The sequence below is a fragment of the Thermobia domestica genome, chromosome 13 (genome assembly GCF_964235325.1).
Source record: "Thermobia domestica chromosome 13, izTheDome1.hap1.1, whole genome shotgun sequence".
NCBI lineage: Eukaryota > Metazoa > Arthropoda > Insecta > Zygentoma > Lepismatidae > Thermobia > Thermobia domestica.
The window spans coordinates 20273361-20290826 of NC_137466.1; the positions used below are offsets into that span (position 1 = coordinate 20273361).

The 17466-nt window shown below is 35.7% G+C and overlaps 2 protein-coding genes across 5 annotated transcripts in view; one reads left to right on the top strand and one right to left on the bottom strand.

The window, feature by feature from the left end:
• Positions 1-9430, bottom strand: part of LOC145668041 (chymotrypsin-like protease CTRL-1) — a 501380-nt gene extending 491950 nt beyond the window's left edge. For all 4 annotated transcript variants that reach the window (XM_081735518.1, XM_081735516.1, XM_081735517.1 and 1 more), the window contains exon 1: positions 8932-9430. In XM_081735518.1, the coding sequence (XP_081591644.1) occupies positions 8932-8960 (29 nt within the window). In that variant the 5' untranslated portion in view covers positions 8961-9430. The remainder of the gene's footprint in view (positions 1-8931) is intronic.
• The window catches only part of LOC145668042 (uncharacterized), a 289797-nt gene that overhangs the window by 82661 nt on the left and 189670 nt on the right, over positions 1-17466 (top strand). The window lies entirely within an intron of this gene.

Below are 17466 nucleotides of genomic sequence, written 5' to 3' on the forward strand. Positions count from 1 at the left end.
AGAAGGAGCGTTGTCCTGTTAAAACATGCCATTCCAAACTAGAAATATATCAGACATGAGGTGTACGTAATCATCAATCACCAGGCGGTAGCTAGGAGCCACCCTGGTGCCCTCCATACGCAATACTGGGCTCATGGATGGAAAGCGAAGGTTCTCCAAATCACAATGGTGTCACTACTGGCCTCTCATCACCCTACTCTACACTTCTCGAGTAGCAGTTTCTCTGGAAGATGATGGATTCTGACCTGGCTATTGATGTCATGAGAACAGTATCTGATTAATTGGATCATGCAATGTGCGATATTGTTCAGCGGTTCGATGACGATTAATACATGCCTATTCCAGTCGTTATCGATATGCCGTGTAATAAGCACTGATACACGGATGGAACATCTGATACAGAGTCTCATATCTAACAATGAACGTTACTGTGTGCTTAAACACACTCGTGGTTTGTCCACTGCTAAAGTCTGTTAAAATTTAATATTAATTGTGCCTCAGTTTCCGCCCTATGCCGTTGTACCAATCTCAAGAATCTACGATTTCCGACAGTTTTAATGAAATGTGACCGCTCCACTTGTGGTTTGGTTTGATGCTGATTTCACCTTTGGAAGACACTAAGCATGACAGATTGCGAAAACCTGGCAACTCGTGCTGTTTCCGAAATGCCGTTCCTAGCCGTCTACCCATCCTATAAAACATATTGCCTATATATCACGGTCCTTCCCCATTCAACGACTGACTAATCGAGTGAGATTCTTGTCACCCTCTGGCGAGCGGTTGTGCTGTGCCCCATGGTTCTTACGTCGGCTAAATGATTTCGTTCAGAAAGTAGCAAGTGATCACAATGTTTTTTACTGGTTAGTGTATGTTTTGTTTGCTATTAGTTTACTGAATAATTGCACAGGTGTCATCTTCACAGGCAAAAAAAGATGAGATTTATCTGCAACATCACGTATTTTTTTAATCCTACATCATAAAGTTAATCTTCGAAACTTAAATGGGCCTCTTTTTGCTCTGGTCCTCCCCGCATTGCGGACCCATTAGTTACGCCACTGATTATGAGGCAAAAGAAAAAAGGAGTCCATGAAAGAAATATCGAGACAATATATGCTTGGGAGCCATCTTGTTTGTATCTTCCAGGGATAATTTCGTACTAGTTGAACCATTAATTTTTGATCCATTTGGTTTCATTATAATGCATAATGATTGACAACTTATATTTTTTTCTATATAAGTAATATATTTTCTACTTCTTGAGCACTTTGCTTGGAGTTTGTCTACCTTATAAAAATATAATACAAGACGATTTGTTCTAAAACATCAGAAGTAAGAAAGAAAAGAAAGAAATCTGTAGCAGACGGAGATAAATCTGTTTATATTCCTATACGTGCCTCAGGAGCTGTTCGTAGAATTTTGTGCGACTTGAAGTCTTGAAAATGTTTAGTGTAGTGCGTATTAACACACGACTATCTTTGAAGCAAATGTACATTTTCATTTTTTCGATATCTATTATCTTATGCAGGGTCAGAAGCTATGGAATCCTTAATGTCATTACAACAATTAAATTTATAATTTTCTTGGAAAATAACATTCATATTATCTAGAAGGTAGAAGAATCACTTTTACCAAAATAGCTGCATCATATATATAGTTCCACCTGTTTGCTTAACTGTGATAGATATTCAATCATACAAGGGACTTGCAGTCATTCAGGCACACCCATTTGAAAAATAATTCAACTAAAATCTTCTAAAAAAATACTTTAAAACTATTAAAATTAATAGTGGCCTGAGAGATCTTCGAAATTCAAATACAGGGAATTTTAAATTATTGGTTATATTATAAACACGAGAAAGTTGGAAATTTATTAAATGCTAAAATGTGATGGCTAAAGATGTAAGATGTCACAAAATTTTGAAGCTAAAGTGGAATATTTAGTGCCTAAAAAATAAGAAATATCATATAGGAAGGAGGTCTCTCAGACCCCTGTTGGCCGTTTCTTATTCATAATGAAGTTAGTCTGGTCTGATCAATAGCTTTTGATAAAGCTGATATTACAGTTCAATATCCTATATTATTACTGTTCAATACCCTATAATGTGTGCCTTTTAATATTAACTGTATCATTCCTTCTACTGCTTGTTACTGAAGAAGCTAAGTAAGTGGTAACGTTTGTTAATTGCTAATAACTTATCATAAATAGATAATCTCAGGTTTAAATACATATACTCGAGCAAGAACTTTAACATTTTATTATCCACTAACTGTCTTAATGCTGTATTTAAAATATCTTGTGTAAATTGGAATACATTTTCAGCTACTGTAGTTGAATCATTATGAAGACTGGCAGAAATAAATCAAACGTGACAAGTAAGGCTCGTCACTAGCACGCAGTCACTTTCACAATGCTATCGACAACTTTATATGATAGACATGTTTAAGTAATCACACGTGATTGCTGAATTATGTACAATTGTAAAGAAGCAATAAATAATTAGTGTATTAGTCATTTGCTAAAAAAAAAAAATCTTCATCAAGAGCTCGATTTAATGAGACATCATCATAAAGACTTTCTGAGCAAGAATTATTCGGAGAATTATGAAGACTTTCTGAGCAGAAAATATGAAAGTAAATATAGACGTCCCCGTAAGTCAAAGGAGATATATGATGAACGAAGTGCTGACAGTTGAGGGAAGATCTTTGGTATCGACTTCTTTGCTTACACCTAGCTTGAGTATTTCTAACAGGATATCATTTAGTTTTACGTACTTGTTCTTTAAAGCGAAAATGTATAGTATTGTTTAAGACTTAACATGTTTTCTTAGATAAGATGTGAAATTGGGCCTTTTGAGGATAAAGTCATTAAACAAATCTCTGGCAATGCAATCCCATGTTTAATTTATAGGTGTCAGCCAACTTAAGTGATTGTGTACTTAACTATAATCTTATCTTTAAAACAGAGTGGTTTATGTTCACTTTCTTCAAATTAACTATTTTTAAATTAGTTTTTCTTTTGAAAGAAATTAAAGAAGAAGCTCTTACATTAAATAAAAATGTAAGTTCTAGTTTCTCCGTTCCACGGTTATGCCCTGTAGGTTAAAGGCCAGTTGATTAGTGAAAGTAAATGATAATGATATAATTTGTGGGATGCAAATTTGAAAAAAAAAAACGGGAGAACCCTAGGAAAAGCCATGGAGTCGGTGTAGTCTACCACGCACTCACGTGTCTGGAATTGACCAAAGATTGGGTTAGAAAATTATATGATGGCTTTGCTCTGTCTCTTATGTAAGAATTAATTACGAAAACGAGATTACTGTGTCAAAGTAGATTGTCTTCGACCGCTAGGGAAGATGGGTTTGCCCTGACTAAACCTCTAGCAAACCTACCAAACCATCTAATAAAGAAGGGGTAACTTTCTATTTTTCCTACTTTTTTTTTTTTTTTTTTGCATGGAAGTTCTCTATAATTCACAGATAATTACAAAATAAAATTACAACGCATTTAACATGAGTCGTTACTGTGAAAAATTTCATGAATAATAATAGTGATTAGAAAATAAAAGTAAAAGATACAGGAAAATGCACTTTTAAAATACGAGAAGAAACAGGAAGGATCTTCATAACAAATTCGTAGTAGATTTTTCATTTATCCCTAAATATTTGTTTAATCGTAGCTTTCACTATATTGACTCTGTTCTTTGTTACTGATTATAAGCCCATCCTTAATATTACCTTACATAAACATGCTCATACTGGAATTAACCAATTAATTTATTGCAGCTCCGTCAAAGGAAAGGGATAACTATCTACTAGGTTGGTTTGGACAATATTTTAAATAAAACCTTCTAACCAAAGAGTGAAGTAATTTCGAAAAGCAAGTAACACCTAGGTAGAATCTCATTAACCTAAAAATAAAATAAAATAAAGGAGAAAAGAAAATAAAAGAAATAAAAGAAAATGCGTTATCATTGTTTTCGCAAAAGGGCATCCACCCGTCCTGCTTATTAAAAGCACATGTTAGTTCTCTATTGCATCTCCCTGAAAGAGGATGCACTCCATTGCACATGCTACTACCATTGCAGTTAAACAATGACATGTGCTAAAGTAACGTAATATTACCACATGAATTGTAGTATTCTTATACGACGTTTGCTTGCATAATAGAACGACTCACTACCAAAAACAAAATGGAATGCAGAGAGATCACAAAAAGTACAACTACGTTCACGAAACGTACGTGTGAAAAGTTTCCATACGCCATGGTCCTGAACTTCCGTATACCTTCCTCTTGGAGCATATTACCTTTTTCAAACTCTTATTAAAAGTTTAGTAGTAATTTACTACTTTACATAGGTATATTTTAGTATCACGCAGAAGATAAGAGTACGGCGCACAAATTAATTAAATTAAAAATAAAGAATGCACTATAACTTGTTTTATATAATATATTGAAATAAAAAAATATCTTTACTTTATGTCCTACACTACAACCTTTGTTTCTAGGAAGACACGTGATTGGCAAAAGTAAATGATTATGGAAGAACTAGTGCAATGAGAATGGAGGAGGAAACTGAAGGATCACGAATATGATGTTATCCATCGTGAACCCACATCAATGATCTCACGTACTCTCTGTTTAAATATTAAGATGTAATTATCATGGGGTTGTCTACACACATTATGAGGAATATACCTACATAGGTCTTTAAATTTTAAGTTGACTGTACTACATAAAACTTTGATTTACGAATTATCGGTGATTGTGTAAAAGTAAAGTGTAAATTATTATAGTAATTTATGTTTATAAAACAAAAATAAGTGAAAATGTCCCCTCTGTCGATTAGTAGGTAAAGAACATAGACTTCGTTTCAAGCACATAAGAAAAGCACAGACTGATTCCAATCAGGCCCGTATTTAGGTAAGTGCTATTCTGTTCTCGAGCACATGGCGGCAGAATTTAGGGGGCGGGAACATTTTGGAATTCTGTTAAAATTCACAATAAAGTAATATTTAAAACTACAAACTTGCAGCGTCTTGCGCAAGCGCGAGAAAATATTTTAATGTGTTTAATTCGCTTCAGTTACAATATTTACTAATTAGCTACTTTATCCGATTATTTTTAAAATGTCATAATCTCCCACTCTCACTCCAAGGGGTAAGGATGAACTTGAATATCATGAAATCTGATACCTTTAAACTTAACAATCTCGAAAACTATGAATTGAAAAGTAATATCTCTCGTTTTCAATTACTTTTAAAATCTCGCCCTCTCCCTGGGGAGTAGAGTACGACCTTGAAGTTGAATTGAATTAAAACTGTCACTATTCATCTCAGCGACCCCAAAACTATGAATCCTACTCTAATATTAGTCATTTCGGAGGGCGGCAAATTATTTAGAACACAGGGCGCACAATATATAAATACGGTCCTGATTCCAATTGTTATTAATGATTGAAATACATGAACAAGCACGATAGTTTGCACTACATATATCTTGAGGAAATGGTAATACATTTCTACTCTCTTCTTTTTTCCTTATAAAGCAGAAACTTTTGAGTGATATTACTAGATGCTGATCGAACATTTTCTTTTACTGATGATGCATAGTTCCTTTGCAAAATGATATAACTGGATTTTCCGATTCAACATAATGTTAAACATGTTTGCAGTCATGTATATTGTTATTTTGATGGTTGTACAATACCACTAAAGCTAATGAGAAATATGGAATAGAAACTTCGTTGATATGAACTTTAAACAACGTAAATGGAGATCCAAAATTCTCTTGAAGTAATCCTTTGTGCACGATTCCAGCTTCGATTCTCTTGCAAAAGTAGTTAAATAAATTACTTGCAAGGGGGCTTGAAGAGTTAGTACAGTGAAATTGCTCATCAGATTGAGCAAACTGAGTTGAAAATAACTTGACAACTCTGTTATTGGAAAGTAATTTCGATGAATCTTACTTATGCTAAATTAAGTAATTCCGGAAATGTATGTATACTTTAGGAACAGCATTCAGGTTGTTGCTTAATTGTATTCTTTCTATAAAAATCAGGAACCTTGTTTCGGGTTGGGTTAACTTTATTTTAGTGCTTGAAGTTAAGAGGTCAGAAATTACTATTATTAGTATCCTTTAGTCCATTGATTACAAACTGGTGTATCGCGACACACTGGTGTGTCACACAGTCCAATAGACTGTGTCGCGAACTTTTAGAATTTAAAATAATAAATCACTACATAGTTAGTAAAATCATCTTTGAGGCAGTAAAACTTGGCGAGAATTAAACTAACTTCAAATCCAACTTCAATAATCAGTTACTCGCGAACCAAAGGTTGCACAATAATATTTGATATGCTTACTAAGCAAGACAAAGTCCATCTCCATTTCAAGTTTAGTCTATAATGTAGATCCATACGATATACACTGTCCTTGAGATTTTTTAAAAAGAGAAATCAAATCAAGGATTATCAGGGTTTCAATTGTAATTTAGAAAATCTAAAGTACAGAATATTCATCACATAGTATGATAAATAATGAAAATATTTTGATTTTGGTTGAACAATCTGTATGTTTTATTAATGATCTTCATTTCTACTCTCCAAATTATGAAATAACTAGCACATTTTTCTCTCGAGAAGAATAATGTTTATGGCAAAAATTTGAAAGGCACGCATTTTTATGGTTTCAAAATATTTGTTGATACAAGTTCCATTTCACTGAAATTACATTAAGACCCACTCTCGTTTTCTTCCCAGAGACCTATTTCATAAAATTTCATCTCAATATCAGAGAAAGGTACGTAGTGAACATTTATGTAAATAATTAAAATTCTGCGACTAATAGTTTCGGAGACCTGGAAAAATATCAATAAAATATTGAAGATCCCTTTCCTGCCTTTAGGGGTTGTATCTCGCAAAACATTATCTTATCTGCAATCTTGGGTAGGAGTATATATATAAACATCCAATGTTCTCCTCCCAATAGTTTCAGAGATCTGAAGAAAATCTTTAAGTCCCTCTTTTTCTCCTTTAGGAGTCAAATTTTGCAAATTTCTGTCTTATCTGCAATACAGGGTAGAAGGAAATTGTTGCTGCTGAATCTCACAGTTCTACTCCCAGTAGTTTTGGAGATTTAGTAACGATTGAATGAGTAAGTGAATCAGAAGTTTTACTCTCATAAATCTGAAAGCTGAACCAAGATGTTTATCCTTCTTTGTATTCCACTATTATTATCTAGTAGTACTTGCCATCCATCATACTTTGTGTACTTGAAGCAGGAAGGGGGCACGGTGGCTTACCTTCGGGTCCCTGCTTTGATCCCCGGCCAAGTAAGTTTGTAGTGGACAACATGGTATTCGTGGGTATTCTCGGGTTAATCTTGTTTCCTCACATCATTCACTTGCCTTAATTATCTGTCTCTCTTAGCCTAATGGGCATAATCATGAGGCGTTAAACTAAATATTTTCATTTGAACTCTGAAAGTTTATTAAGGGTAGAGAAGTGATATAAAAATAAATTTTTCCGGAGTTTTAACTTTCGGGAAGTGTTATATCACTAGTTCCAACAAATATTATTATTATTATTATTATTATTATTATTATTATTATTATTATTATTATTATTATTATTATTATTATTATTATTATTATTATTATTATTAAATAAAGCCCATCCGTGCTAAGTTCTGACGCGCGCACTTTTGGTGCACAAGATCTCGGGTTCCATTAATTACCTGTGGAGGACAAATCCTCACATACAAGCCAGAATAGTTTTACATATCGCCCCCAGAAAGCAAAAAGGTACTAAGCGCCACTTTCCTTCATTTCCAACTAAGTGCATATCCTGACTACCCATTTCATGTTTAATGTGGTGCAAAAAGAAGACAAGTGGTAGGAGACAATATGAAAGGTCTGCAGTGAAAACTGAATTCTAGAAGAAAGAAAGAATCGGAATTAATTAGTGTTTCATTCGTTTTTAATGCTCTCCTGAAAATTTTGCATTTTGGCGCTTAGCACCTTTCTAGTTTCTGGGGGCAATACCTCACTTTAAGCATACGTTCCTCTTTATGTAGTTCCGTTGCTGGAAAGGAACATAGCACCAAATTAAAAATATTATTTATTATTGTTGGATAATAATAATGTGTACTGACATAATGTTTGTCCTGTGACGACTAGGTTTTAAGCAACAAGTCACTCATAAAGAATTCAGAGTATGCCACTGAGTTACATATTATTTTACTGTACTATTACGTTTAGGATATGTTGGTTGATTTGGCGTTTATCCTTCTTTCCAGCACCAAAGCTATTTGAGTCGTGGAATCTGTCTTATCATCTTATATATCATACTTAGAGATTAGACAGCCAATTCATATATGCACCTTAAATAAAATAGAGGACCTCGTAGAAGAATATAAAAACATAGTTTTCTTAAGTTTCGACTAGGCAACAGAGATATATAACTTTATATGAAGGATAATGAGTTGATATTTTTCCGAAAATTGCTGTCCTATCCTCCTATATATATATACTTAGAAAATAGATAACCCACTGTTATATTCACCTTAAATAATAGAGGGGACCTTGTAGAAGATTATCAAAAAGTAATTTTGTTAGGTTTAGATTAAGTGCCAGGGATTATATGAAGGAAAATGTATTGATAATATTCTGTAAATTATTGTGTTATTCTCGTACGTATCATACTTAGAGAATAGACAACCCACTTTTATATATATCTTAAATAAAAGAGAGGACATCGCAGAAGATTATAAAATAATAGTTTTCTTGTTTCGATTTGGCATCAGGGATACCTAAATTAATTTAAACAGTATAAAAATAAGTATATACATTGACAACCCTGTATATACTAAAATCACCCCGGTATAAAAGTACATATAGAAAGTAATTTTACAAAACAATAATTTGTCATTTACCTTGTTAGACTTTCTCGATTCACACTCATTCCACATGCTAGGTCACATTCACCACACACAAATTGGCCACATCCACGAATAAATACTTTAAAACACACGTTCAGTTGCCTGGACGAATACAATTTTCACGTAAAAATATCACACACACCATTGAAGAATATTTAACTAACATCACAGTAAATGAACATAAAAAGTCAATATTGTATTTATTTTTATATGATACTTTCAAATTACGTTTTTCTTTCTTTCTTTGTAAGGTATAACACTATTTAACTTGGGAGGGAAAGCGGTGAAGAAAGAAAGAAAGAAAGCACACTCACTCACACTACTGAAGCGCTGCAATACTTTCAGTGTTTCACTACGAGTCGCGTGAAACAGTTTGAGGCATCGTTTGAGCTCGATCGTTGCGCTGTTGAAGGTGAAAGGAAAGCTTCAATTAGTAGGTATTGAGGACACCAGCCACTATAGAGTGGGAGCGACACAAACAGTCCTACACCGGCTGGAGATACTGAAATGGTTGAGGAGGCTCTTGAGTAAAGGAGACTTTCTTTGGCGGGAGAGGAGGTAACTGAATAAGAACAAGAGAGGGGGGAAAAGAGAATGAAATTTCTCTCCTAACAACACATACACCGCAGTCACACAAGAACATTAAAATAAATATGTAATAGTAACTTTCTTATTACGGAAACATCAAATACCACCTTCCACCTCCCACAAGAAAAAGGGAATATAGATTGGTAGGTAGGAAAATAATATTACCGTCTGCAGACCAAACCACGAAGCCAGAGATCTGACTTGATTTGATTTTCAGATCAGCGTCCCTTTCAGCAGCGAGGCTATATGAAATGTAGATCTACAGCTTAACGTGGAATCCGATCTACATGAACTCCCACCGGAAATCGAATCTGAATCTCCCAGGCCAAATGCGCATACGCTAACCGCTTAGCCACGAGGAAGCTCACGAACCATGGAGAGATGTATGTAGAAAAAAAAAATTAGGGATGGGCACGAGCGAGTGTTCTTTGAAACTCGACTCGATTCGAAACAGACATCTTTGAGCTCGACTCGAGAACTCGGCTCGAAAAATTTCTTCCAACTCAACTCGAATTCGGGCGAGTTTCGAGTCGAGTCGAGCCAAAATAAGCCAAATCCAGTTAAATCCTGTGTATAGTTTCAAGTACTCTTTTCAAACATCCTACATAGACAATATAATTATCAATGATACTACTACTATTACCACAAATTATTATTATTATTATTATTATTATTATTATTATTATTATTATTATTATTATTATTATTATTATTATTATTATTATTATTATTATTATAACAACATCGTGTATAACCATGAAAGATAGGCGGTTTGCGTCTGATACTAAAAACTGTTTGACTACAGAACTCGGTCGTCGAGAAGTCTTCAGGAGGCAAGGACATCGTTCACGAGGTTCTGGGTTTGAGTAACGGAGGAGCAAGTATTCAGGCTCGAGTCAAAAAGTGTTAAAAGTTACAGGGCGCCGGGCAAATATGTTCAAAACTGCTCGGCCCGGGTTTAGGGTTATCAACGCCTTGAGCAGCTTGGCTCACAGCTCATTCACTATTGAGCCGAACCGAGAAGTAAGCCGAGCCAACAGCTCACCCAACTGAGCCGGTTCGAGCCGATGGCTCACCAGAGACGAGTCGAACTGAGGAGATGGACTCGTTTCAACGGAGCTGACTCGAGCCAATGGCTCACCTGAGCTGAGTTGGTGGCTCATCCCAACCGAGCCGGCTCGAGCCATTGACTCAACTGAGCCGAGCCGATGGCTCATTCCACCCGAGCCGGTTCGAGCTGTTCGCTCAGTTGAACGGAGCTGAGCCGCTTAACATCACTATTCGGGTTAGTCTTCTGCTTGGGCTCAAAATTCGACCACGCAGGTCTTAGCCTTGATGGTAAGAACTACAGTGTATACTTTTATTGGTGCTCACGACATTTGAGTCTGTCTCATTATAAAAATCTAATGTCGTCTCGTTATAGAAACCAGACGAGATGCAAGTAGTGTCCCTTGTCCTGAGCAACAATAAAAGTATTCCACATTACAGCTTTCATTTCTCAGGCAAGAAACACTCTCATACAAAATGTTCTGATGAAATCAAGAAGCACACAGCCAAATAATCTGGGAAAGAAATGCCCAAGATAGATAGTTGTGGAGAAGAGCTGAAGATACCTTCATGCAGCAGTGGATTGATAGTTGTGTATTTATACAGGGTGTCTCAAAAGTCCCCTGGCATAGGGCAACTCTGTTATTATCAGAGTTACAACAAAATGTAAACGGGGAAACCGTCTCCAAATATAATGTTTTCAACCTAAAGTGAAAGAATTTTTTAAGTCGGATGAGCTGTTTGGACTGTACACAATTATGCACCCAGTGTTAAATGAAAATGCAACGTTGCCATTTACCTGGATTCACAACATATGTGAACGAAGTTACTACCTGTAATGGGGGTAGTGCTCTCAAACGGGTCGGGTTACGGGTCGGGTCGGGTCAGGTCAACTCGGGTCGGGTTTTCGGATCAGGCTACTCGGGTCGGGTCAGTCGGGTCAGCTCGGGTCGGGTTGTCGGGTCGGGCCAGTCAGGTGAGTTCACTTTGGTCAACTGAGTTTAGGTTGAGCTTAAACTCGGCTGGAGTCGAAAGCTGCTGTTTTTCACTAGCTGCCCAATTAAAAATAGCAATTTTCAATTGATTTTATAGAAACCATAAATCTATTTTGAACACTTGCAGCTAGTGTTTTTATGGTAAATGCTTATTTTTGTACTTGTGTGTACTTTAATTTTTAAATGTGGAAGATTGATTTTACCAATCAACTGTAATATTAATATCTACGCCAATATGGAATCTGGATTTAGAACAAAACTAGAAGTTGTTTAAGCAAGGCCAAAAGAAGGATTGGATATGGACGACCAAACCCAAGCAGGGATGCGATGGCTCAGTAGTAGAGAATTTATCTCTGGTGCATGGTGTCCATGGTTCGATCCCAGCTTGTGCTAAGTAGACTTTGTGGTGGAGAAACGCCGTGTAGTGGGTTTTCTCGGGGTTCTCCTGTTTCCTCCCACTTTCTTCATTCCACCATTTAATTCATTTCTCATGGTCACCGTCTCCCTCAACCTCGGTGCAGAATCGAGAGACCTTAAACTGAATATTTCATTTTATTTCACCAAGCCCAAAGACATCGATACAAGAACAAGATAAAGATTGGATATGCAAGACGAAGTGCATAGCAATTTTGCTCTTGGCTTTGTTTTGGTGATCAGCAAGTAGCGATGAGCTTATTTTCTTGCTTTCCGTATAGTATGAAAGACCATAATCAAAATCACACTTGGTCTTCATTTGTACCGATAAGGCGAGCATTCTTGGCTCTTGTGTAGCATGAAAGACTACCAAGACTACGAGATGCAGGACCAAGACTTGACTGTGCAAGACAAAGAATAAGACGCAGTATTGATGACCAAGACCCAGGGTGTGAATTGTTTGAATTTCATTTGTTGGGCTGAAAGTGATGAAATAAAATTAGTACTTTATAATTAATTATCATACTGTATTTTTAAATTTTAAATTACAAAATTCATATTATGTATCTTCTTACGTGCAACTATATATATACTGTAAAATACGTTTTAATTACCGAGAAAGAAAAATCAAAGTGGCACGGGTCCCGAAATCATAAGAATCTATTTTGGAATGAAAGTTGAAGGATTGGAAAAAATCACAGGTGTTCTCCTGTTTCCTCAACCCTTATCATTGTAGTTAAACGATTTCCTTTTGTCTCCGCCAAGAGACTCTTGCTACTGCCGTCCGAGAAGACCCCTACCGTCCGAGCAGGTGAGAACACTGACCTTGAAGAATAATTTCGTCACATAGAACAAAAGCAAGAAAAAAAAAATTCTCCCACGTCGGACATTGGTATTAGTTATAAAAAATAACCAAACCTCAAAAGTGCCAAATATTCATTAAGATGCATATACAAATCCCCCGCTTGATCTAGCTAGTGGTTAACGTGTAAGACTTCGGTACACGTGGTCCGGGTTTAATTCCCAATGGGAGTGCATTTTGGCGTTCACCCAGTGTCGTGACCATAGTGCTCTCAAGCGGATCGGGTTGACCCGACCCGACCCAACTCGGATCGGGTCAGCTTGGGTCGGGTCGGGTTGTCGGGTCAACTCAGGTTGGGTCAGTCGGGTCAGCTCGGGTTGGGTTGTCGGGTCGTCGGGCCGGGTATTCGGGTCAGCTGGGGTCGGGTTATCGGGTCGGGTCAACCGGGTCAGCTCGGGTCGGGTCAGGTGAATCAGGTCGGATCACGGTTCGGGTCAGTCGGGTCGGGTCGGGTGAGTCAATTCGGGTGACAGGTCGGGTCGGGTCGGTCTTCAACCCGACCCGACCCGATCCGTTGAGAGCACTAAATGGGGGCTTGCCGTCAACACGTTAGTGTAAAAGATAGTAACTTCGTTCACTTATGTTGTGGGTCCAGGTAAATGGCAACGTTACATTTTCATTTAACATTGGACTCATAAAGACTGTACACACGGCTCATCCGATTTAAAAATTGTTTCACTTTAGATTGAAAACATCGTATTTGGAGACGGTTTCTCCTCTTACATTTTGTTGTAACTCTGATAATAACAGTTTCTCTATGTCAGGGGACTTTTGAGAGACACTTTATATCAGTAGCACGAGCAAATAGCCTATAATGGTAAGCGCCACTTCCGGTTAAATTTAGTCGTTAGGTGAAGTGGGTTGGGATTGAACCATAGAACAGTATGTAGGTAGTTTAATTTCGGAAATACACCTGCAGATGGCAGGGGAAGCTTATTTGGTATATGCCATTGCGTTGTAATGCATGGGAATGCTGAACGTAGTTCCTAGTTTCCTCGAAAGTTAGAAGATATGGCATACATCGGGTGGATAATTTTTTATTTTGAGATAAATAAAACATACATTTAACAAGCAATAATTTGCTGTAAGTTCGGTTACCTATTGCTTTTTTTTCAGCAACACACAATTTTCTGCCTACGACTTAATATACAGTCCTTATTATTACATGTTATTATATAATAGTGTACTATATTTTTCACTCAAGTATAGAACAATAGCTAATAGTAGGTGAAAGCAAAGCCTCATGAGTTTTTGTTTTGGGGGTACACATCTGAAGTGTAAATAATTTCGAAGTGATAGCGAAAATGAAACTATTATTATTATTATATTATTACTAAAATATTTTTAACAATATAATCAAGACCAATGTAGTATGCTTCCTAGGGTCACATTCAGTAACGGTTTTCCACACTTTGCAACAAATAATTAATACTGCTATGGCGATTATGGCAAACTAAAACACAAATCTTGCATTGCATTGACGCAGACAGATGGGGAATTTTTTTGTGTAATAAAATCTCAATTCTAACTATAGATGGTTCTTTTAAAATAGAATATAACAGAAACAAATTTCTGCAGTTCCCTCAAGACGCTTTCGCCTCTCAAAATTATTGGTCCTCTAGCGGAAGACAATCAATCTTTTTCAATTTTGTTTCATCCATGCCCCTACGAAAAGAAAAATAATTACAAAATTCTTATTTTCAATTGCAAATTATGAAAATCCCTTCGTGTCACTAGTGATTCACGAAAACAGTGATATAACAAGATTTAACCCATATTTATTATTGGATTATACTTTGTAATGACTTGCGTACCTTTAAACGTTGAAAAATGTTTTTCATTATATTAGAAACCATGTAACACTAACACTGTTTGAGATCTAAGACTTGAATGAACTAATGTTATCCACGAGACTTGAGAAATTTCTCGTCTAGTTTCAAATTTGAACAGATGCTTCACGTCTCGACTTTCGTCTTGTTTTCAAGACGAGACGAGATATTTCTCGTCTCATAGGCAGTGCTACTTTTCAGGTTTAAACAACTGTGCCTACTTCTTATGAGCAGGCATATTCTACAAATTGCAACTACTTCCGCGCGGGAAGTAGACGTGGAAGTTCGTTGTACAGTATTATACACTAGTATTCGTTATTGGAAGAAGAAGTGGAGTGCATTGAGTGTGTCCTTTTAACGTTTCGCTCTGCTAACAAATAGTAGCAAATAATAGACCCTATTCCTGTTGTGATTAGAGAATAACTATTCTTTTTAAGAATTTGCTGGTGATGAGTTGAGAGAAACATGTTGGAACTTGGTTAAATCGCGTTGGGAAACATGTTGGAACTTGGTTAAATCGCGTTGAGAAACATGTTGGAACTTGGTTAAATCGCGTTATACAAAATTCTTATTCTTAATGCAGTCTAGTTTAGCACGAGAAAAAAAATTTATACTGTCACTATCCAGAAAGTTCCGTATGTGCGTGGTGCAAAGTTTTCCATCGATAACTACAATTATTTTCCACAATAAACCAGCGTTTTCTAGCAAAGTTTAAGAAACGTAAACATTTTGAGGAAAGGAAGAGAAAAGGTTGGGAAATGAGAGGAAGCTCAGAACTGTTTGATGGGAAGTGTTTTTTTTTTTTAATTCTGATTTACCAATATCACCTTTGCAGATCGCCTAAGCCTGTCCTTCCACAAATGACAGAGTGACTTTGCTTTGCAAATGATCATCCTAATCCGGAATTCAATTCCGATAAAACTTTATAACTGGAAAAGAACGTGTGTATAGAAGTCCATCATTTTGTAACTAATAACCTTGGAGAATTCTACGGATAGAAAACTTACCTAGCAACACAACACAGGAACAGATTAAGGTCACGTGTCTAACACTACAAATACTGTGCACGACTGGACAACAGGCAGAACATACGTACGCGGAAAGTCGGGTGACAGTGAGTTGTTGAAAGGGTCGTATGAAAGTGCAACATAAAAAACATACAGTGGGAGTGATTTTTATTAACAATTCAAACCTGGGACATGTCTGACACCAAGGCTTAGAAAGCATTAACAGCAGGGATGTAATAGAGCGTATATGATAGTATACGGCGTATACCCACCTAAAATTTTTACAGTCCAGCGTATACTCACCTTAAATTTACGAAAGAATGAGTGTATATTGGGGTGCGTATACGCCAAGTAGTCTTGCGTATAACCACCAAAAATTCTAGCATTACACCACTGATTAACAGTGCATTTGGACTAGGAATTGTGCATTTCGTTCCAGTGACACGGCATTGCAAATACTGACAATCATGTTCAGATGAGCTCCCCATGGACACAGTAAAAACGGACCTCATAATCACCCCTTTCACGTGCTCAAATATTTTACTGTTTGATCTAGAAGAGAGTGATTTTTTATTTCGTAGGAAATATCGTAACCCTGACGAAATTCCGATAAATATATTGATTTCAAAAAGCTGTACAAATAGAAAAAATATCTAAAATAAACTAAGATGTTAATTTTAGATTCGACAAAAATTTAGTTCTAATAAAATTACTCAAAGAATTTATTCATTTTCTTTGAATCTATAGAAAATGTTTGATTCATTAAATAAAGTTGTCAATAAATTTATCACTAGTAATATGCATTACATAATTGATCAGAAAAAGTGTTACTAAAATTTTTGGATTGTTAATAAAGTTATTAGAATTATTACAATGCATGTTCTTGTAGAGAAATTATTTCTCAAATGTTATAAAATAAAATTATTATACTCTTAAAATTTCTGTTCTGTTTTCATACTTATTAAATTATACCTGAAAATCAGATTGATTATTTTTATTACATATGCTGTTATGTGTAAATAAAAAGAAGAAGAAGAAGAAGAAGACTCCGTTTGAAACACCTAGAGTTATTTTACATTGTATTTTTAATTTTAAATCTTTGTAGTGTCGCTAACTGAAGGAAACTCGCTATATAAAATTGAGACTGTTTATATTGAAGCCGTTCAATCATTTAAGAGATTTTGGTGTTACTATTTGTATGATTGAATCATATATGAACTGAAGACAAAATTATATTTTGTATTATTAAGTGATTCCGAATACTTTTGTATTAGTGATTCTTTAAATTTAGTGGTGAATATTTTGATATTTAGCGTAAATAAGATTATAAACTTTATACACTTATTATTTTAGCAACACAAATATGAGCAATGTTCAAATTCTGCTTTTCATATGCATGCATGCATTAATTAGATACTAAATCTGAGAGGACACATTATATGGAAGTGTAATGTTAAATAAACTCCGTATGGACCCCTACGATTACTGGATATGAGACATCTGAAACGGTATTTTATGTCATATATACTCTATATCCTATATTTATTTAATGCGAGTTCTGCACGTAGATATACAGTAATGTGAACGTGCATAACGTAATAAGTCATAGACCATATTTACCATAAACTGTTAGATTTATGTCTGTAGATTACATTCACAGCGGAGACAATCTTAAAAATACTTAATACGTCCTCTAGAGACGCCCTCCGATATCTAAGAATTTATTCGTTATAAAATCATGATTTTGGTCACGTCATAAAATCGTGTATTATCGCAGAAAGAAAAGT